Below are 23,081 nucleotides of genomic sequence, written 5' to 3' on the forward strand. Positions count from 1 at the left end.
TAATTTGACCAAGATGTATCGAAGTCCAAATAAGAGTAGAGAAAATTAATAAAAATATAGCAAACGATAGTACCCATTTTATTTTACTTAATGTCATATCGTTCGATCGTTGATAAGTTTAAGAAAGCTGTCATCATTTATCGATTAATCGATATAAAATCGCGCCCTTTTACATGGTTTATGCTTCTTATACTGTAAAATTATAAGTACGAGCTACGTACGATGAAACAATATTATTGCAAATAAACAATATATTTAACAATGGTACACAATGTTTCCCTCGTGTGCGTATCACAAGATGCATATGTATAAAATGCATCTATCGTTGTATATGTATTATAAGTCAATCGATTTTTATCGATTTACGCGGCATAAGTTTGTAAACGCGAACGCTAGATGTCGTCGTAGTAAATAGAAACTTTGCGAATCAAAGAATGATTATGATATATTTATTTAATTTTACACAAGTTATTAAAGTTTGTGGCGGCTATGACAGATTAAATGATTTATTTTTTTTAGTTCCCGGATTTTAGTTTGTTGGCTCTCACTTTTTTTTTGGTTGGTTTCCAAGCAACGTGCGTTTGTCGGCGTATTAATTATGCGCCTTGTCAAACTCTATCCACATGCGTATGTAACGAGACGATATGTTATAAGCCATCTAGCGTTCGACAGAAGAAACAAAGAAATCTATTCTTGCGATCTAATTTCAGGATTTTCTTAAATGTCGTGCTTTTGATCGATTCTATATATCTATGTCCTCGATATCAAGCAAGGTAATCAACAAGTATTCGCAGTGATTCGGTACGATTAAAAAGAAATATTCGCGAATGTTACAAAATAGATATGCTGAAAAGTCCAATGGAAACATAACCTCCTTTTGCAAGAGATTTGGTGATATTTACCGTTTATGCGTGTTAATCCTATATGTCGAGAAATATCTTATCTCGGATAATATTTTGGTATACAATGAATCTAATAGGTATACCTAAACGATAAAAATGTTTAAAAGTTTAAGAGGAAAAGTTTAAAGTTTTGTGCTCGGTTACGAATTATATAACCATGGCAGGATACACGGGATTCGTTAGGATTATTCGTCGGCGTTTAGTTTTGGGACTTATATTTACATTGTCGCTGACTTATTGCGCTTTTTCTTTATTCCGCAATGAGGTAAGGAGAGGATTTTTCTAAGGATAGCTAGGATCAATGTATAAGGTTGAATATGACGTTTGTAAGGTCGATTAAAATAATATTATTTATTACAGAGTAGATCGATAGAATTGGATAGCGATCTCGACGATATGGAGGGATTGATAATGAATGACAACAACAACGACGATATGATTTCTGACGACGACGTTCCGTCACAACAACTTAAAGCATCCGGTAAACCACGTGAATCTTGGGGTATCGATGTTCCAAACGAAGGAGGAGCTAATGAAAATGGCTTAGATATAGATTCGCCGTCTAACTTAAATGACAGCGATACGTCTAATCGACCATGCCGCAATTCTGTACAGGTATATTGTTGTAGATATATTACACGCTCGAAAGGCGTCTTATGTTTATAAAAGAAAGAAAGGATGAAATTATTTTTTAGGGCAAAGTATTGATAGTGGACGAGCACGGAGTAGTATGTGCCAGGCACGAACTTTTGTCTAATGGTTGCTGTAGCAGGGAACAGAAGCAACCGTATAAAACGGAAGAGGCCACGATTACGGCCCTTAAGGAGAGATACAGTTGTAAGACGTGTAATGCTCAAGGATGCTGTGCTATTTACGAATATTGCGTTTCCTGTTGTTTACATCCTGCCAAGGTATTCCTCTTCCTATTTGTTCTAAGTAATTAAGTCTAAGGTACGCTCCTATTATTATTATTATTATTATTATTATTATTATTATTATTATTATTATTATGTTAACAGCATATAAAGGGAAAGAAGGATACCGTAGAAAGTGGTAAAAATCTTCCGAGAATAAAGGAAGAAGATACGGTAAAGGTGCGTCTTCGCAATATGGATCGATTTCAAACTTGCCTCGCCGCCTGTCGTACATCCAGTGCTAGCGTGCGACATGAGAATACCTATAAAGATCCTCATTCGAAACATTGTTACACTCTTCAACCACCTTATAATCATCAACGACATCGTCGTGATATCAAGTCACTGAATAATAATCGCGACAACGACGGTGTTGTCGTTACATCTTCTTCTGTCGTGCAATCAATTACCCTCGACAGGGCAAATTTCCTTTCCTGTTGTCATCTTTGAAAACTAACCATCTTTATTATTATTATTATTATTATTATTATTTTACAAAATAGTTACCGCGCAAATGTGAACAAGAGAGAGGTCTACAACGAGGATCGAGCGCCGCGCACAAGCTTGGATTTGAGTCTCCAAATATCCTCATACGTTACATTCGAATTAGGGAATCGTTTTTTGAAAGCCATTAGAATCTCATTTTGATTTTGTTTTTCCGTTGGAGTTTTAGCCTGCGCGAATAATATTATTTACCGTTACTTGGATAAGAATTTGGAAAACAAGTAAAAATTGATAATATATATCCATGTTAATACCTCGATGTAATAACAGTCGGAGGAGGCGTAATGGCAAGAAATGGCCTTTCTCGATCCGTTGGATCGATTAATGCCGGATCCGTGTATGAGCAAAGGATGGAAGAAGACTGTATCGCCGGGTTTCATTACGATATAGGATCTGTCGTCCATCGGTGGTAAATCCTTAAAAAGGTTAAAAAAAAAAAAGATGTTATTACGCAAAGTGTATCGGTGAAATACAATCTTTTGCGATTACTTACCAAAATACCGTAATAAAACTTGTTTACTGTATTCGGTTTCGAGCCAGGAGGATAATCGTGCTCGTAGAGTTTATCAAGTCCATGAGTTCCGGGAATAACGTAAAGGCAACCGTTCGAACGATTACACGGCTCTATTGCGGTCCAAGTTGCTACGATCTTGTCGGCCGGCCGAAAAGGGAAATAATGAAGGTCCTGATGCGGTGGATGTCTGGAAATATCGTTGGATCTTGATAAATCATATAAAACATATAAAAATGGATAATAAGAATAAAAGATCCTTACGAACTCGAACCGTATCCTGCGTCCGGCGGTTTCGCTATTAACATGCTATGCATGGCCATTATATTAGGGCCCGTGATACACTCGACGATATCCAACAACTTGTCATATTCGAAATATTCTTCAAATACTTGATCGTGATTAATGTTTTGTATCTTATTGACCAATTTCCTATCGGCTACGTCGCGCATAATCGTGATAAGTCCTGGATCGATATTTCGGGAAATGATGTCGTCGTATCTAGAAAATAAAAACTGATCCTTTGAAAGGATCGCGATCGTTTTCAATTACCTCTTTGAACACTTGTCCAATATACGTTGCGGTATAAGATCGGGAATGATTAAAAATCCATTTTTCTCGTAGAATAAGCGCTGATTGAAAGTCAAGTGGTCGTTGTTGTTAGTGAAACGGAATATGGTCGGTGTATCTGGCATTTTTTGCAATTCTCTTTCGTTATCGAGAGGGTATATCGGGACCGCGTCAAATCTGAAAGAACAATAAGATACGTATGTACGGGTATATGTATATATTATATAAGCGAGGTATCGTCGGATAGGAAAGCATGATTTAGGCGATAAGGAAATGAATTTTTCTTCTTCTTCTTCTTCTTCTTAACTCGTCGACTTGACTCGAGGTCGTAGAGAATCCGGCGTTTGCGCGTGAAACCGCGCGTGGAAAAGCGCCGACGTAAGTCGACATTATGTGTTAGGGTAGGGGGATCATGGCAACCCTCTTTCCCTTTTGGAACGTGCGCGTTTCTCGGCATCAGCACGTGGCATCAAAGGGATAGAATATACCGGGGGGGTGGTCGCGCAAACGGCGACGACCCTCGCTCGTCGTCGCTGCTGCTCGCGCGCGAGCGAGCGAACACGGTCGAGTAAACGGTGCCTCCTCCTTTCAAAAAGAGAAAATATCTTTTCTTTCCGTTTTTAAAGAAAATCGTTGAAAAGCGTAGTTGCCATGTGTCGTTACTCTCCTTCTTTCTTTTTTTTATTTTTTCTTCGTTTTCTCACTTTTTTCTCTTTTCCTTATTCTCGCTTCTTTCACTTTTTCTCTTCTTTTTGAAAAAAAGAATAAAAGAAAAGATAGAAATATAGTAATATCTTTCGAATCTTTCGATCTAAAATTCTCGCGAGTGAAATTTCATGTGTCCAAACGGCGATGTTGACTACGAAGATCGAGCCTGTAACAATCGCGTGATCGACATCGATCTATCCTTGTGGGGTAAGTATACGATCTTTCTCGTCGAAACGGAACAACAGGTGTTTCGTCGTTTTCGCGAACCTTTAATATTTTCTCTTTGATATTTCTCGACGTTGATTTTCATCTTGAATGATAAGATTGCGAGGGTAGAACGTGCAACTTTCGAGAGAGAGAGAGAGAGAGAGAGAGAGGACTAACACGTTGTCTTCCGTAGTCTCGTAAAATGGAAACGAGTTTACGAAGCTAGGCAGACAAAATCGATGTACATCGTGTTAATAATGAAGAGGGAAGGTCTTCAACCTTTCGAGAACCAGCCGTGCCATAGGACCGACCTTTGCAATGTGGATATGCGTATATATATATATAAAAATATGTATATATATAAATATGCATATATATATATATATATATATATTTGCATACATAGGCACGAACATAGACACAAGGCGGTGTCTCTAGCTAGGCAATAATTTCATCGCAACTTATTCCTCTTCTCACCGTTTACTCGTAATATCAGCTACGATTATTTCTTTTCTTTTTTCTTTTTCTCTTCATCATTTGAAATTATTTATTTGAATTTTGAGCGTTAAACTAGAGACAATCACGCTGTATGAGCTTTTAGTGCATCGGTCGTTGCAGCTCGTCGTCTTTTATTGTTTCGAAAAGTCTCGATTATCTCGTTGGAAATTAATTGCATCTTTCCCTTTGTTTCCCTTCGTACAACCAAAGTTGTAAGAAGGATGTGTCGCAAAATAAGTACTACGCTCTCGTGTAGGATAACGGTGAGAAAAGTTTTCGAAAAAAATTACGAAAGGAAAAAAGAAGAGGAGAGAATTCGTGTATATCTCCGACTTGGCTGAGATACCGAATAAACTACTTGGCTAGACATCGTGGCACCCCTGTCCTCGGTTCGATGAAGTAATGCTTCCTGGCAAGAGCATTGCTCGCGGCATTTCTTTCAAAAAATTCTAACGTAGTCGGTCGTTCCAGTTCTTTAACTGAAAAATAAGTCGTTTTTTTCCTCGACATATACCTACGTGCTTATGTACGTGATGCTATTTAAAATAAGCGTTTTAACAATCGAACCGATATAAACTGCTTCATTTTTGAACGTAAGGAATCATTTAAACGTTTCGGAAAAAGAAAAAAAAACAACAACAACAGAATATTCATCGATAAGAGAAAAGTTATTAGGACAAGTTAATATATTTATTTTCTTTCTTAACAACCGCAATAAATATTAAAAAGAATGCTTCCAAATGATTTAAAATGAATGATGAAAAATAAGATTGATTTTACTCGATAGAAAGTATAAAAGTAAATTCCATTAACATTAGAATGTACGCATCGAAAATCAATAAAAAATTGAGTCAACGCCGATGTAACGTTTTTCATTCGGAGCTAGTTTTAAAATAGATTACCGCAATGGAGTTAAATTGTCTCGAGAGAAACGTTTTCCTTCTATGACGCATAAGGGAAATTAACATTTCTATGGGCAAAAGATAAAGATTCTTTCTAAGTCTTTTTCGTGAACTCGTTCAGAAAGATCCCAACTCGAGAGGAGGATCCCGCCGATAACGTCGTCGATGCTTCCATTTCGAATCAAGTCGTTCGGACAACAATATTTTATCACATTGTTTTCAATGGAAATTATAATTTAAAGAAAATAAATGAAATGAAAAAGGGAAAAAATCAAATAGCCGTATAAACGGATACGTAAGCGCGCTTCGGGCAATGTAATTAGCGTAAAGTTTGGTCCATTAAATTTAGTTCGATTTTATTCGAGGAAGTTTAACGGGGAGCGAGTTACTATCGGGATCGGTGATGTCGATCAAGAGAGGAAGAGTGAAAAAGCCACCTTTCCTCTCTCTCTCTCTCTCTCTCTCTCTCTCTCTCTCTCTCTCTCTCTCTCTCTCTCTCTCCTTTTCTTCGTTAGAACCCCTTTGGTTACGTCCCTATAGCGCCTCGAAGTATAAAAGTCTACTTAAAGTCCTAACCAAGAGGAAAGGGAGATGGAAGGAAGTTAAAAGTGGTATCCTTTATGGTTGTCTATTTAACGAAAGTAGGACATACAGTCGAATCGATATGTCAGTCGTCGTCCAGTTTCAATTCGGTATTCGGATCGATACTCGTCGTCGGATCGGTGACTCCTACCATCGATATTTCCGTCTATGTCCTACGTTCGTAGAAAGCGAAGCTTACGGCCGTTTAAGGAGCTACGGGAGATCAGCTGACGAGGGATTACATAGATATCTACATATCTATGTAAAGGGAGACGCACGGTAGGTGGGCGGGAGAATTAGAGGGAATAGATAGAAGGGTATAATGGAGAGAAAGAGCGAGCGCTAAGGAGAAACGAAGATCGACATCGAATGCAATCGATCGAATAACACGCGAGAGAGTTTAACAATCGCTCAATCTTCGTTTCATTGTCGTTAAATGTAATAATTAGATAATATTTACTCAAGGGTATAATACGCGTTTCGTGTCGTGAACGACGTTGGACGATTACAAATTCTTTCTTTTTTTTTTTATTTTTTCTTTACATCGACTACGTCATATTGTTTAGGCGCGATTAATAGCTCGTTAAGGTAAAATCTTCAATGTGCCATGGAATAGCCCGTGACGATCGTCGTGACAATGATCAAAATACAAATGCTGTATGCTACCAGATGAACCGCGCAATAATAAAGAAATTCCTTCGTCGTGCAGACTTCGTCCTGCAGATTAGAGCAGGACTCTTTTCCTTCTTCTTGATTTTTCGTATCTTCTGAGAAGAGTTTTCGTTTATTAGTTTTCTTTTCTTTTCTTTCTTTTCCCTTTCTATTTTCTTAACGATAATATATACTTATGTAGAGGCGAAAATTCTCCGATAACGACCTATCTCTTCTGAGCTAGGGAAAATGGTAGTCTCCTCGCCTAAGGAAAATTTCACTCGTCTGGCATTCGTTTTGTTTTTCTCATTCGTTTTCTCCTCACCATTCTCGGATACGATAGCTCCCTTTCCGTCCTTAACATCGTTTCCCGTTTCATCAGCGTTCGTCGTCCTTCCCTCTTTACCGGGAGATTCGCTCGAGGCATGTTTCTCGGTATAATCTTTTTTAGTTCTTATCATAGAACAATTTTCCCTTACAAGCTGTAGGAGTAAGATTTAAATACTAGATTGAAGCGTGTTATACCATAAACGATATAATGTCAATGTTTTAACCATTGAGAAAATGCTCGAGTAGAATCGTCTTTCTCTTGGACAATTTTCGGCAGCTCCCCTCAGGACAATATCTCCGGAGGGGAGATATCCCGAATTTACCGATCTCGAGAGAGAGAGAGAGAGAGAGAGAGAGAATATTCGAGGGTGAAAGGAACAAAAAATTTCGATAGAATACTAAACGTGAGATTAGTATTCTATCACGAAGAGATCTGAATTTATATCTCGAAGGACGGGAGGGCAAGGTCGATCGAGGGCAAGGACCTGGGGTTCGCCGATGATCCCCCTTTGCTTTCGATCTTCTCGAAAACAAAATTGGGAGAAGCGTTGTCGTTGCCGCCGTCATTGCCGTTGGATCGGTAAATTCTTTAAAGGACACGCTCGTACCGTCGAGAATTTTCCTCAAGGCCAAATATACTCGTCCTACTACCTCCTCCTCCTTCGATCGTTGTTCCGAAGGCTCGATATAAGTCGGTCGATCCGTCATTCTCTGAGACCTGATTCAACCTTTTTCTAAACGTTTAAAATAAGAGAATAGACGAGAGGAATCCAATATACTATCATTCGACGACCTCTACGAAGTTAACGTAATTTGTCGTGAAGGTTGCTCGTGACAGGACTACATTCGATTTCTTTTTTTTCTCTCTCTCTTTTTTTTTTTAACGATCGCGTGTCGATCGACCACACTCGTTGTCCGTACAAACAGAGAATCTTTCTACCTTATTTTCTTTCTTTTTCGATCATATCCTATCCTATCGGTAGGTGGCCTTGCTCTCCTTAAAGCCATTCGCTAACAGCAGCACGACTACCGTCGTAATATCTATCAAAGGCCAATCTCCTCTTTGGAATGTTATCGATAAAGAAGCATCCTTCGTATCGTCATCTTTTTCCAAACATCTATCGATTCATCTTCGTATCAATGAATAACGACGACGGAGATTCATCTCGATGGAGAGAATTCCTCGTAGATGGGAATGAAATTAAGTGTAATACTTAGTAAAATTCTTTCAATTATATCGTACATTATATTTTTCTTTTTACGAAACATCAAACTACTTGGGCAGGTATTCGAATTATTTTTCTTCTTAAAATCAACTTGGATAACAAACTCTTTCTTTCTATACCGGATATCGGGTTCGCAAAGTCCAATTAGGTTAAACAATTTTCTCATTTGGAAACCGATATTGTTTTGTCGGTCTTTCGTTCCTTTTTCCTTCGGAATTCGAATCTCGTTCGACGCACGGCGGTAAGGGGATTTCATTTTTATCATGAGAGAGAGAGAGAGAGAGAGAGAGAGAGAGAGAAAGAGACGAAAATGACGAAAATTTCGTGGCATTGATATACCTGATGATATATCTACGAGTTTCAAATGTTATTCCATCGGCGCACGTGCATTGAATGACGAGTTATGGAAAACGTAGCAGAATAGACATCGAAGGGGATGTTGTTGGTTCCCGAACCATCGATTATCGATTTCCCGCTTCACCCTGTCCTCGTAAATAGAGTTACTTTAGTATCCTGACGTTCCTGTGCGAAATACGCGCAAGGTATTTTGATTTTCCTTCAAATGTCCTTAGGGCTTTTCGATGATCTAACAAGGAAATCTTATAAATGTATAATCATCGATAACACAAAAAAACTATAGTATTCTCTTCGTGCAAGAACGAATATTGACGGATCTTTTATCGAAAAGAAATCCGTATAGAAATAAATATCTTCTTTTTTCTCGCTCGCTTATGAATTTTATCCAGTTATATTATCCTTATATAGATACTCTTTATATAATGATGCTTATATAATGTTATAATGTTGGCTTACCACAAATTAATTAATCGATGAGGAAAGGAATAACCGAGTCGTATGACATTTGACCGTGTACGAGACAGCAGACTCTTTTAGAATTCTCGTTCCTTTCATTTTTATTTCGCCGCAAAGGCCTTTATTTTCGTTAAAACCTTTCTTTCTTTTTACGAATATTCGCATATGCAAATAACGGCATATATCGCACCGACGGACATCGCAGTAGACATCTTCTTGATTCTTGGATGCCATGGGATAATTTACTGTAGTTATCCCGTTAGGATCGGATTGCGATTTTTGAATTTTCTGTCGTATCGTAACGCGAAGGGAATGTAACCAGAGAGAAATGTTTTAAAGAACATTGTAAAATGAAATAATATAGACAACGGTAAGCGTTATTTATATTTGAGTATCCCTGCCATTCCATCACTTGATATTTCAATATCAAATTTTACGTTCGAGAAATCAGAGTATTGTTATACGTTCAAGCTACATCTAAAGAGACTCGGCGATATTTTCCGAAAAGATCATTTACCCTTTTTACTCTTTTCATGTTCCTCTAATTAACTTTCGTAGATTCCTTCGAAGACTCGATCGTTCTTACCTTTTCAACATATTCAAGCATAACGACGCATCTGTCTACTTTGAAAGAACACTTAATTAAATAATTTATAATCTGTGTCGAGAAAGAGAGAGAGAGAGAGGGTATTAAGCTCGCTCGCTAATGTATTTCACTCGAGAAAGGCGGCAGATTAATTCCAAGGTATCATCTTCTCCTCTACATTTCTCGCTCTTCCTTTTTCTCTATCAGTTTTCTTGTCTTGTACTAACGAAAGATTATATCGAAAAATTGCCACAGGGAACGTCCTCTTGGCAAAGATACATTTGAACCTCTAACTAATCACCTCTCGTCGTCTTAGAATTTTATCAAGTGCCGTCGGACGAAACTAAATGTCCACGAAAGAAAGCATTCTATTTAATGTCAATTAAAAAAAAATAGCCGATTCGTTCGAGTCGATGCTACATGCAGAACAGCTTCTACTTTTTTCCAATTTTATAGTTATTTATGGATATAAATTCTTCGAAGGAGACAGGCCTCTACTCCTCGATATAGGAGTAAAAGAAGAATCATCATAAGAGGAATTTTAAAAAGTTTCGTCTTCTTTCAAATGAGAATCGTTCGATTGTTGTAATAAAATGTTTATTAAATCGATAGCGAGATACGATTTTCGATATTACTTTTTCTTCTTCCCAAATAACTTGAATTCTTCTGAAGAATTTTAATAGTTTGTAGAAATCGTCAGAGAAGGTAATTTTCATCCGAGAAAACGCTAATAACAATGAAGATAGCTCGAAGATGATGACGTCAGCAAATGAGGTATAATTTCAGCGCAGTAATTACATCGCCCCGGAAATTATACATTAATACGATTTTGTTAATGCTACGGTTACACTCTACATCATAAAGTTACCACACCCGTCGACGTTGCAATTTGACAAACTCGCTTTTTTCCCCCCTTTTCTTTTTCTTTTTTTCCTTTTTTTCTTTTCTCGCCGAGACAAGACACAATAATGTCCGAATGTAACCGGTCAAGGAATCTTTCCTCGAGCTGTGGCGATTGAAGAAGTCACGAAAAGAGAAATGGAATTTCAGAATAGAAATTAGTCATTGGCTCATAGTCGGACGCTTTTTTTGGAAGTTCGAGACACGGAACGAGACGATAACGCGTCGGAGAATTCCTTTCTTCCTTTATAATAAAATTGAGAAAATCGCAGGAAGATATCTTTCGTGAGAATTATTCAAAGGGACCGAGGGAAACTAGCATTAAGACGATTGTCAATTTAGGAGATTAGAATTGATCGGTTAGATGAATTAAACATTAGCATTGAACAGCCGTGTAAATGGACTTTCCCGAAGAAAATCGATAACCAAGAGGAATCTTGAAAATTTGCATTTCTACGAGTCATTGAATTCAAGGATTTTGATGCACCGATATAAGTACCGGTTTAATTTATTTAATTTATCATTTCAAGACAATACTACGGATTATGATTCTTTTTCGAAAACATTCGTGCCACGCTATTTCGCGCGAGCAGTATATACGTATACCTTTTTCCTATCCTTTTTACAACCCTTTTTTTAGTCCTCGAATCGCACGAAGTTTGGAAAAAAACTCATTTGTGCGAGAGAGAGAGAGAGAGAGAGAGAAAGCCTTCTTCATTTTACTAAACCATTAATCATTAGCCATCGACCCGGTGGTAATGCACCTTGGCGTAACGATCGGATCGTACGATCTCGTCAAAATATATTCTTTCGAGGCCAAATCGATTAGGAAGATTGATTCGAGTAATCGTAATTTTCTTCTTAAAATTCTATATCGACATGCTGACGTGCGTTAAAGATCGATGAGATATATATATATACATATATATATATATGTGTGTGTGTGTGTGTGTGTGTGTGTGTGTGTATGTATAATCGTCGTTGACATCGATCAATCTGTCGATCGTTTTTCAATCTGAGGAAGGATGCCTTATTTCTCGAACGAATCGAGTTGATATCGACGATTAAATCCTAAGAGAGTACCTTGAGAAAGATTCAGTCGAGATACTTGTTGCATTGCGCGAACGTAAAACCTTGCAAGTTGTACGTGATTATGAACGTGTTTAAAGGAACGCGAGAGGAGATATCGATCGAGGGAAAAGCATTCCTCCAAGTTTTCAACTTTGTAACCACAACGATTCTAACCCGTTTGTTTCGTTACTTTCGAAGCTTAGGATTTTTAATATTTTACGAGTCGATTGACGCCATTCTTCTTTTGTTTGTTTCTTTCTTTTTTCCTCGACGTACGACCATTCAAAAGTTCAGAAAGTTCAGTTCGTTTCAGAATTTCTTCGATCTCCTTCTGACATTATTATATGGAGTTTCTCCCTTTTAAAATGACGTACGACGAATGCGAAGGGAGGAGAAGAAAAAAACAAAAAAAAAAAAAAGAAACAAGAAGAAAAGTAAGGAGAAAAAGGACCTGCGATACGTCAATTCGACGATCCCTTAATCCCATCGACGTCTTATCGATTCTTCGTCGTTCATTAAAAGGACATCGTACTTAGGGATCTACTTACGTAGTAAATCCCTTTGGCTTACGATTTTGATGAAACTTTCAAGACTTATAGGAGTTATAGCTCTAAAGTGATGTTACCTTCTTTTTTTTTCTTTTTTTTTTTTTTTTTTTAATGAACGAGATAATCAATTATGCATAAAAAGAAAATTGTGAGATATAAAAGTATAAATGAAAGGAAAAAAGGGAAAAAAAGAAAAAGGGAAGAGCCGGAGGGGTAGGAAAAAGAAAAAAAAAAATTAAGGAAAATACGATTAAACTTTGATTCGGTGTCCTTTCGGAGCGGAGTGGTTTTCAACGGAGTGCGGTTGACGTAGTACGCGACAACGTAATCCGTACACTCGATTGGGAATGTGCAAACCTGATTCACCCAATTCGATTTGACCGGTACGCTGAGTAACGAAGTGTATCGCACGAAGCGACCAAGAGGAAAATATTTCGCGTAAGGGCTCTGACGTCATTTTGCTCTCCCTTGCTCGAACGAGATCACGAGTTAATGTATGAAGATTCAACGATTCACCCATTTGCGCTTCCGATACTTTCTTAGTTTCGATGAACAAACGATAAAAATGTGACAATGAACGAGACAGTGAACTTTAGAAGAGCGTAGACTAGCGAGAGAGAATATTAATGGTCGTTAATGGAAGTACCAGAATGTAGGCCTAACCAAATTAAACCGTCGGAGTATTACGAAAATGGTATGTGTGTATGAGAGCGTGTGCGTGGGTTTGTTTTCGCGAGAGCTCCTTTTACCACATCGTTGTACTCCGTTCGTTCCTGCTCTAATGAAATTGCCAATAGTATTGGTGTTTTTGCCTAAACCAAATTATTCATCTTTCCGATAGAATCTCTTTTCTTTTTTCTTTTTTGCCCCGTACCGTAGTATCTCGAGGGAAGTTTTAAATAGATCCTTTGGAAGAATTTAATCGTTTCGATTATTTTTTCTATAGGATTCTTACGATTATATGACAATTCGCAATAATTGGAATGGACTCGGTACGAGAATCCGTTTGAGATTCGTTTTGGAGAATTTATCTTAAGTTTTCTTCGTTTAGGGGAGAGAGAATCTGTTCCAAGAGGAAATAAATTCACGTAGGAGAAAGGGGAGGAATGGGCCCTTGGGCCTTTGGCGTCCCTCTCATCCTTGCCTGCGCTTTGGGCCTTCTTCTTAACGTCTACGTTCTGCTCGTTGTTCTTGGTCTTGGTAAACAGGTAAACTTAATAACGACTTGATATATCAGGTCGAAAGGATAATTAACGATGGTGATAACGATTATATCTTTTCGTAGACGCAGCAGCAGCAAACGGCAAATACGTTGCTACTGATTCATCTTGGCGCGGTCGAGGCAGCCGTGTGTTTGATATTACTGATCTTTACTACTACACCTTGGCCAATAGCCGGCAGTTGGTGCGTATTTCATGGCTTTCTCTTAGCCCTTTTACATCCCGTCGCATTGTGGACCGTCACGGGACTGAACTGCGATCGGTGAGTCTTTCAAAATAATATGTCGTCTCTTTGTCGTCGATAAAAAATAGACGTCGATAAGAAATAGCAGAATTTTGCTCTACTATTTATCTATCGCATACACGGCAATCTTTGTTACCTGCGTACATACCTTTTAAAGTTATCTCCATACGAAAACGTTTTCGCTTCGTTCGAAGTCGAACGCGAAGCCCATAAAAATCTCACTTGGTCAACGTCGGAAGTTGTCACGTTCTCTCTCTCTCTCTCTCTCTCTCTCTCTCTCTCTTCCTTTCCTTTTCTACCATAGAGTCGTTTTGTATTATTCCGACGCGTTTTCCGATACATAGAGTTCGAGAAGCTTTTTCGATCGAAGAGTTTCTCGCAGTAACAAGTAGAAAGTTTCGACGATTGTTTTTCTAATTTTCCGTTCTCCTTTTTGCTCCGTTCGCGTATATTACTCAAAATATCAAGTCAAATATATACATACAACATTTGAAAGAGTTATTTGCAATCGGTAAAGCTTCAAGTAAAATATTAGAAAATAATTTGATCGGTATTTCCTCGGAAAATATCATAAATCATAGCTTTTTCAATTTATCGTATATAGTAACCTCGCTCGTAAAAGCCTTTTAATGAACGATAAATCTAGCTCCGTTTTATTCTTCAAGCACATTGGCTCGTCATATGAGACCGATATAAAGGACAACAGACCCTTCGATACGACATGTCAATAATGACATTCCGTGGATCCGATCCTTTTGTCTTTTACGCTGTCAATCGGCACAAGAGCGGTTTGCCGTTGATAAGGAGTCCTATTTTATCCAACTTTCTTTACTCAACTCGTCGTTCCATTACAGTCAAGAAATGGGAAAGAGTATGGTCTTTTAAGAGAACGAGAGCAAGAGAAAATGTTACCATTCGAAATAACTCTTTCGATTTCGTAGCAATAAAAAGGATCGGATGATCCATTTATCAATAACGAGAGACACATTTTCGCTCGATTCTTTATAAAGCGATGCGTATACCAGTTTGGTCGTATCAAAGTTAATGTTTAATATATTTAAAAAGTTTAATAAAATTATCTTGTAAGAGTTTGTTTGAAATCGGTATAAAAATATATTTACGAAGAATCGATAAAAAAGTATTTCAACGTTATGAAACGTTAATGAAATTCCGCTTTAGCGGAAACATTAAAATTGCTTATTAAGCCGAGGAAAATTAAAAGGACATACGCAACGCTTAACACGAACGTATCGATAACGTGCGAATAAAAACGCGCAATATTCAGACTCAGGTTTGACTCGGTATTTCCGTTTTAACAGATATTACGCTATCGCCGCGCCGTTGCATTACGCGGCACTGGTATCACCCCGACGAGTGAACCTCGGTTTGGCAGCTTCCTGGACGGGAGCCCTTCTCTTGTCTCTACCACCGTTCTCCGGCCTGGTACCACCTTACAGGTTAGAGTATCGGTATTATTCTTCTCTCTTTTACATATTTTACTTATGGAAAAAGAAAAGAAAAAAAAAAAAAAACAATCAAACTTTAAGAAACAAAAATCTTTCGATTTCTTAAAAATCCTCCTAAATCGTCCGACCGTCATTCCGATAGATACAGTCCAGGCTTAGGCTGTTGTGCACCAGATTTTGGAAACGGAAGTTGGGGTTCTGCAGCTGCACTTTACGGCGCGGTTTACGCGATTCTCGGCTTGGCATTGCCGGCGATTCTCGTGACGGTCTGCAATTTGCGAGTCCTCGGTATAGCGCGTTATCATCGGCATCGTATCGCTAGTGCAATCTACGAGGTCACATTAAGCGCCCAAGTGACCATCACCCATCAGCGAAATCCATTTTTCGTGCCCACGGTCACGGCACCCTCGGCCGGTGGTCCTCCTCGTTTTCATAGCGCTGCGAGCACGGTTCGTACATACGTATATTTCTATTTATGTACTTGTATGCCTTGTGTGTGTGTGTGTGTGTGGGTGTGTATAAGGACACAGTACCTCGTAAAGATTACGTTCGACAAGCGAGTATATTCTTCTTTTCTCTTTTTCTCCTTAAATTCGTACCGTTCATCCATTTATCCGAAATAAATAAATGAGATCTTTTTAAAGGGGATTATTATTGTGCAATTCAATATCACCGCAGTCGGTATCACCTTGGGACAATAATGCCCAGGACTCATTTGTATTTATATTAACGTTTATAACGAAGAAGGCAAAGGTCAGAGGTAACGAGGCTCCGTTATTATTATTACGGACTAGAGTACCGAATTCTCGATGCTCGATGGGCAAACGTCGAGACATCTCCGTCCTCGTCTTATCGCCGTATGTATAAATATAACTCTCTCGGTATCGGAGAAGCGAATCGATCGAAGAAATAAAGTTTGGTATTAAAGTCGAATATAAAATGAATATTATCTGTTATTTGTTCACAACGAGCCGGAATAATAAACGCGTACGAAGATATTAGTTCGGTATCTAGGCGAATTCGTCGTTCGTTTTCGAACTAGATCGACGGAATGTGCGACCGCTTCGAGAAAGATCATTTTGATGATATTTTACCGGCGCGAGATAACGCCACGTCACGTCGTTTTAATTTTCGCAGTATGATTAGAAAAAACAGATGTTACCAGTTCATATGTTATTTAATTTATCGATTTATTAGGCATAAGCTCTTCTCATGATATTGGACGTGAATAAAAGTAATTTGATTCGTTAAAAATTTACGATAACGTAGTTTAACGTAAGTAAAATTTTTAATTGTCCTTTTTAAAGAGCGATCCATGTTCCATCATCCGTCGATTCCTATCAGTATCCGATATATGCATAATAAATAGCGCTTTCGCGTTTCCGTTCCAATAAGAAAATTTATAATCGCGCAAGACTATCGCGATTATAAGGGAGAAAAAAGACAAGATAAAAAGGAACGTTCAGCCGAAGAAAAGAAAAACTTTTAGGTGATGCAACTAGTTGGTTCGCTCTATTTGCTGTACTTTCCCTACTGCGGATTTATACTTTGGGAATCCTGCGGTGTCGGCGATCAAGATCGTCTCCAGGCGCATCCTCGACTAGCCTCCTTGGCATCTCTCCTTCTTGCCTGTTCTCCGCCGATCAACGGTCTCCTCTACGGTCTGAAATCGCAAACTCTGAGACGATCCGTGCAAAATTATTGGCGAAAAAAGGCGACCAAGTCCGAATTGCAACAGGTAATTGTAAATAGTTATATCGCACGGTGGTATACCGTTCGCGCGCGACCAATAATAACGACCAAAAAATTTCTAGAGAAAATACCTTGGTCATAAAAAGGTTAAATCACGCAATCGATATTACTTAAGTGAGAATCCGTGTATGTGTTTCACTTGAATTTTGTGTGGTATTTGAAATTTTTAGGAGATACAGGCAAGAACGCCTAGCGTGGCGGGCTCGAGAAGACCGTCGGGAAGTGGTACCGGATCGTTCTTTCCATTTCCTCCGTTACAACGACGTCTTAGCGAAGCACTATTGGCGATTGGTAACTGCAGATCGGGAAATAGCATCGAACACGGTAATCTCAATTATCATCGTACGAGATTACAGCCTGCGGCTTCGTGTAACACGCTTAGAGTACCATCGGCGGAATCAGGTAAAAAATCAAAACATTTTCAAAAGATGTTCAAAATGAAATCTCACGATCATCGATTCGAAGGCGAAACTGGGAAATTGGTGAGGTCCAGTGCTAGCGCGGCGAGTCTAATGGGGCCACATTATCGAGGCGATTTCGCAACGGGCAACGAGATTGGAACTGGTTGTTCCATCGGTATGAACGAAACGCCCAGACAAAGTCCAAGGATTCTTATAACGCGTGCTTGCAGCGAGGAGAGCCAAAACGGTGGGAGTCCTCTTCTTCGTAAATCTCATCCCTCGAACTCGGCTCATCATCCACCCTGCGAAAGTACATATCGTTTCTTTCCTTTTCATTTTCTTAATTAACCAGAGTAATCGAGATGAAATTTACAAGTAGAACATAGCCGTTCATTTCATTTATTTTTCTCGTAATAACGATGTAAATAATGATAACGAAATCGATCAATTATATACTTTCATTTGCCGTCGATCTTGGCCTATTGGCAGCCAACGGATATCTCGATTATTTTCTTTCCCCGACTGCTCTCTCTCTCTCTCTCTCTCTCTCACTCTCATTTTCTACTCTTTGACGATTCTACCAAGAACGTAGATGGAGATATTGTAGTACCGGAAGCGATAGTAGCACTGGGAGTAGCGAAACAAACGTTTGGACGACTGGCGTTGTTGCTCACAAAATGGGGAAGAATAATTTGAAAAGTGTGACGGATGTTTGGCCGGCGAGCCGACGATTGATACGCGTGAGAACTCTCGAGGAGGATTCACTTTCAACTGGCATCAGGCCGAACAACAACAATAACAACAACAACAACAACAACAACAACAACAGCGAGAGTAGCGATACGACGGATAACACAGCGACGACGACGACGACGACGACGACGACGACTTTACCGATCAAGACGCAAATGTTCGTAAGTAAAATATCATTCCTTCTGTTCGTTTTGTTCACCACTCCAATCGATTTTGAGAACAGAAGAAAAAAAAAAGAATAGACCAGGAGGAGATACGTATGAGGTCGTCGAATCGATCTCGTTTCTTCTTACGACTCTCCCGACTATTCGACCGATTACGATCCAACTTTTTTCTTTCTTTCTTTCTTTCTTTCTTTCTTCCCTCTTCCAAGGGAAAAAGCACACGGAACGATTCCCATATTACATACGCATACGCGTACGCATATACGTATATTAATGATATCATATGGTATTTATGTAAAACGCGATCAGCCGAGAGTTGGTTCAATGTTCGTTGCCGCAAATGTTCGGCTAGCGAGTTTAACTTTGAACGAATCATTTAAATATCACGATGCATATCATGCAGTACATTAAAAATCTGTATGATCTACACGCAGGAGGACGGAGAGGAGGATATTGATACGAGGATGAGAAAGGGATCGAGGAAAAATGAAGAGAGGAATCAAAGCGAGAGCGAGAATAGTTGGAGCAGCGTCGAAGAGATCGAAACGAAAGAGGTGATTGGAAAAAGGGGAGAGGAAGAAATTGGTCGAAAGGACGAGGAAAAAAGATCGAAGAAAAGAGAAAAGTCGGGAGCATCTCGCAGGAGGAGAAGAATAAAGCAAGGGGATAATTCTGACGTGTCCGAAGATCGAGATGACGTGGCGGCACAAATGAGGCCACTCTTATTGGATAGATCGTTTCATCCGTAAATCCCGCGATTTTTTTTCCCCCGATTCGTCCAGGTTTGGAGCTAAAGACGGAACTGTAAAGACCGGCAGAATAGTTATCGACTGATCGACGATGATAAATGGCGAATTCAATGTGAACGATACGAGGAGAATGAATGCGTATCCGTTTAATCGCAACCCACATATTCCTTAACGCACAAAAACATCGTTATTCGTTTCGCTCTCGCATAACTGAAAATAGTATGTCGATCGATCCTATGCGCCCCTATTTATTTTATCTTATTTCAATGAGAAAACGTTGGACGTTCTCGCGTACGTTGTCTCTTCGAAAGTCGTCTTTTTCTCAAATATCCTATATTTCGAACGTATAGCTCGGACCGATATACCTATACTATTTATTCAATTACGATTGAACAGGTTTTTTGAAGAAATCGACTTTCGATTATATGGAAAAAATCGTCGAAAATTTCGCCTTTGGCCTATTACCGAATATATCGTTCTGGAAATGATATATTTCTTCCTGTCCAGCATCGGGAGAGGAGGCGAGGGCGATCCCGATGGCCTCGACTTTCTCGAGGAAAGTACTATAAACCGATATCTCTGTGTGTCCTCGTGTTTGGAACGCAAAGAAAATAAGAACCGCGTAGGAGTTTGAGAGAAAGCGAACGATCTATAGTTCCTATAGATCATGAGGTAACTCGACCATTGTTGGAAAAGACGCTTAATCGTTAATCGATCGATTGTGCACTATACTTGTTCTTTTCTTTTTTTTTTTTGTTTTTTTTTTTTCTTTCTTTTCAACGGCTGCCGCCTCGTAAAGAAAAAGAAAAAAAAGTACGTCTCAAGATACGTACAATACAATCGACGGATTATTAATCGAGAAAGTATTCCGATTGGAAAGGATCTTCTATAATAGATTATAGAATATTACCTTAAGATCTTGATAAAATCGTATATATCGTCTATTATCGGTGCGTTTTAAGCGCTAATAGCGAACTCTTCCTTCCTTCCACGTAATCGACTCGAATATCAGAGAACGATAAGACAATAGAGGAGAAACAATAGCTATTGGAAAGTTCCAAATCATTGACCACTTCGTAGTTTAAGTAACGTAGAGACATCGTTCCCTATCCGACGAATTCGAGAAGAGGAGTCATTTTTAGACGCTATCTTGATATTACATCGTCTGATCGATGTTCGAGGCAATCGCTTGGCACAAGGTCAAACGATCCTTCTATCGCGTGCTATTAGTCCCTTAATAATCTTTTAATGACACCTAATATATGTATATGTATGTATGTATGTATGTGTATATATATATATATATATATATTTACACACACACATGTTAACTGGCTGTAACAACGTTCGTAATGACTTAAAAAATAATCATTTCGTGTTAAGCCAAAAGAGAGTTTCGTTATAATTGTATTTGCTCGGTCGATCGTTAAACGAAATGATAAGAATTACGTGTTAATGAGAAACTCATGGATGTCGTCGACCTAAATCATCGGCATAAATGTAATGTTCGACTTTTTTCGTAGTTATTAATATTTAACCGAAGAAAGAACGAAGGTGGCGCCGATACGTTCCTACAGCGAGTCTATGAAAAATATGAAATAAATAAATAAAAAGAAAAGAAAAATAGAGGAAAAGGGAAAAGGAAGGAAAAAGAAAAATGATTTTACGATGAAAATTTTCAAGTTTTGAGAATACATAATAGTTCCAAAGAGCGCTATATAACCAACTCTATTTCTAGATATTCCGTCCGCAAAGAGTAGACGAGCAAATTTTATTGTCCCCCTCTCCTTCACTCTTTTCTTTCTTTATGCTTCTTACTCGATATTATCGATCGCAACTACCGCGAAATCAAATGTCCGTCTATTAACGTCTCTCGCGTTGAAATTATTTTTAGTTTAGGTCTTTATCGAGTTTGGTCGACTCGCGACACGATTTCAATTAATATCGATAATCGAGTCTATACATCAAATCGGCGAAACTCGAGCGAGTGATAAGGAAAAGGCTTTATTATATTACCGCGAACGTTCCGTATAAAATCAAGAATACGAACCCATTCGATTATTTTTTTTAAGCAAAACTAGCCGAAGGAATAAATAGGATGGATTAGAAATAAAGATGCACGTTTTGATAAGCGAGATCGGCGAGTAAGTAAAGAAGAATTTAAGTACAAGTCCTTAAAAATTAAAAGGGGAAGACCCGACATGTTAGTAGATTATAGACCGGGAAGAATTTTTCGGGAGGATCCTCTAAGAGCTGTGACTACGGTGCCTAGACGAAAATGATAGAACACGATGATTGGAAAAGTCTCGAGACGTAAGGTTTGTCTTGGGGGGGGGGGGGGGGAACAGAAAAATGTCTCATCGTGTGGAAAATGGTTCTACGGTGCCGTGGCCGAGAGACGCGCCAAGTTGGCGCCAGACTACGAGAGATAGGACGGGTTACGGTCCCTTCTTCGTTCCGGGCGAAAGAAACAAAGAAAGAAAAAAAATTATCACGAGTACAGGATCTTGAGTTTAGAAAATTTCTACGTCCTGTACTTTGGCGCAGAAGATTGAAAAATTCCGTCGGATATATATGACTGTACATACAAGTAGATAATATTAGTAATAAGAATAAGATAATTAGCTGCGAAATCCATCAAATACCTTGAAAGATCGACGATGTTTCGTTTATATTCCATTGTTACGGTAGCGAATAATAACGAAGCGATTCGAAACGAGTAAATTTTCCTTCTATTTTCGAACGAATATTTCCGACTCGAAAGTAAAAGAAAAAAAAAAAAAAAGAAAAAAAAAAAAAAGAGAGAGAAACGGAAGAAGAAACGCGTCCGGCAGTTTCCGATCTCCCGGTCAGTAGACACACGTTCTACGACGAAAGTATTATCCGCTTCTTGGTCCAATTAAGCGCGACGAGAACGAACGACGATATCGCCAAAGCTGCTACTCTTGCAATGTACCAGTTAGTGTTAGACGTTCGTTCGTTCAGAGACACGATATACCTAACGAGTAGGTATTCGCGAATAATCTTACGCGAGCTAATCCTTTCTCCTCTACTCCATTCCCATCCGGTATTACGAATCATTGAGTTTGGCGTTTGAAAATCCTTGTCTGCGAATCGTTATGCGTATCCCTACTCTTGATTATCGATTATCGATTATCTAATCGTTAATTAATCGACGATCGCGGTATGATAATAACGAAGAAAAATAACATCTGTATGTATAATGTTAGATTATAAATGGCGGTGGAAGGAAAAAAAAAGAAAACAAGAAAAGAAGAGAAACAGAATCGTACAAAATCGAAATCGTTTGGGATACATCTTCTCTTTCTTTTCCCATTCCCCTTTGTAAAAAGCATTACAACGAGGAGAGAGGAGAGAGAGAGAGAGAGAGAGAGAGAGAGAGAGAGAGAGAGAGAGAGAGAGAGAGAGAGAAAGAGGAAGGATAAGGAGAGTCGGGAGTATTGACTTTTTCGAAATAAAAATCAACGAAGCGCCGTGCTTGTATCGAACAGCGAGATAGAGCGAGAGAGAAATAGAAATTGTGTCTCTGCTATAAACGGACTTAAGGTACCGAGACGCGTCGCAAGTGGTTCATTATTCTCGCTTCCCCTAATGGCTTCGCTCGGAGCTATTATTCGTTGCAATTATCTCGCTGTGGTCATAGAATCGAATCCGTCGTCGGTACGTTTCCCGTTGGATCGGTTAAAAAAGAAGAAGAAGAAAAAAAAAGTAAAATGTTGAATAAAAGGATGGAGTCGTTTTTTAACGAATTTGATTTTCGAACGAACGAATTGTAATGTCAATTGCATTGTTTTTGAGTAGAAAAAGAATAAGGAAAGAGCGTTCGCCGTTAACGGTTGACGAACGGTTGGTTTCTTAACGATTTTCTTCATGAATGAATCCTGACGA

At 38.8% G+C, this 23,081-nt stretch overlaps 3 protein-coding genes across 8 annotated transcripts in view; 2 read left to right on the forward strand and 1 right to left on the reverse strand.

Moving 5' to 3' along the window:
- Positions 1–502: 502 nt before the first annotated feature.
- LOC118448349 (SREBP regulating gene protein) lies at positions 503–2,737 on the forward strand. Of its 2 annotated transcripts, none has more exons than XM_035881509.2 (4): positions 503–773; positions 1,263–1,517; positions 1,598–1,813; positions 1,922–2,737. In XM_035881509.2, exons 1-4 carry the CDS (start codon positions 753–755, stop codon positions 2,264–2,266), a joined length of 837 nt encoding a protein of 278 aa, XP_035737402.2. In that variant the 5' UTR covers positions 503–752; the 3' UTR covers positions 2,267–2,737. The 2 variants fall into 2 exon arrangements, with proteins under 2 accessions (XP_035737402.2, XP_035737401.2); XM_035881508.2 differs by having other exon boundaries at positions 508–1,167.
- The window catches only part of LOC118448350 (phytanoyl-CoA dioxygenase, peroxisomal-like), a 30,065-nt gene continuing 8,218 nt past the window's right edge, over positions 1,235–23,081 (reverse strand). For 2 of the 4 annotated variants that reach the window (XM_085662906.1, XM_035881511.2), the window contains 5 exons: positions 3,384–3,578; positions 3,096–3,332; positions 2,814–3,021; positions 2,575–2,736; positions 1,235–2,490 (listed from right to left, as the gene is read on the reverse strand). In XM_085662906.1, coding sequence (XP_085519032.1) covers positions 2,350–2,490; positions 2,575–2,736; positions 2,814–3,021; positions 3,096–3,332; positions 3,384–3,526 — 891 coding nt within the window. In that variant the 5' untranslated portion in view covers positions 3,527–3,578 and the 3' untranslated portion in view covers positions 1,235–2,349. The remainder of the gene's footprint in view (positions 2,491–2,574; positions 2,737–2,813; positions 3,022–3,095; positions 3,333–3,383; positions 3,579–23,081) is intronic. The other 2 variants (XR_014983333.1, XM_035881510.2) reach the window with 2 other exon arrangements.
- Positions 3,572–21,511, forward strand: LOC118448341 (uncharacterized). Of its 2 annotated transcripts, XM_035881481.2 has the most exons (10): positions 3,572–4,316; positions 13,475–13,631; positions 13,709–13,905; positions 15,207–15,344; positions 15,496–15,802; positions 16,843–17,091; positions 17,276–17,507; positions 17,571–17,816; positions 18,092–18,420; positions 18,858–21,511. In XM_035881481.2, exons 2-10 carry the CDS (start codon positions 13,530–13,532, stop codon positions 19,170–19,172), a joined length of 2,115 nt encoding a protein of 704 aa, XP_035737374.2. In that variant the 5' UTR covers positions 3,572–4,316; positions 13,475–13,529; the 3' UTR covers positions 19,173–21,511. The 2 variants fall into 2 exon arrangements, with proteins under 2 accessions (XP_035737374.2, XP_035737372.2); XM_035881479.2 differs by having other exon boundaries at positions 17,276–17,816.

Source organism: Vespa mandarinia, chromosome 20, assembly GCF_050613455.1.
Source record: "Vespa mandarinia isolate Hongniang chromosome 20, ASM5061345v1, whole genome shotgun sequence".
NCBI lineage: Eukaryota > Metazoa > Arthropoda > Insecta > Hymenoptera > Vespidae > Vespa > Vespa mandarinia.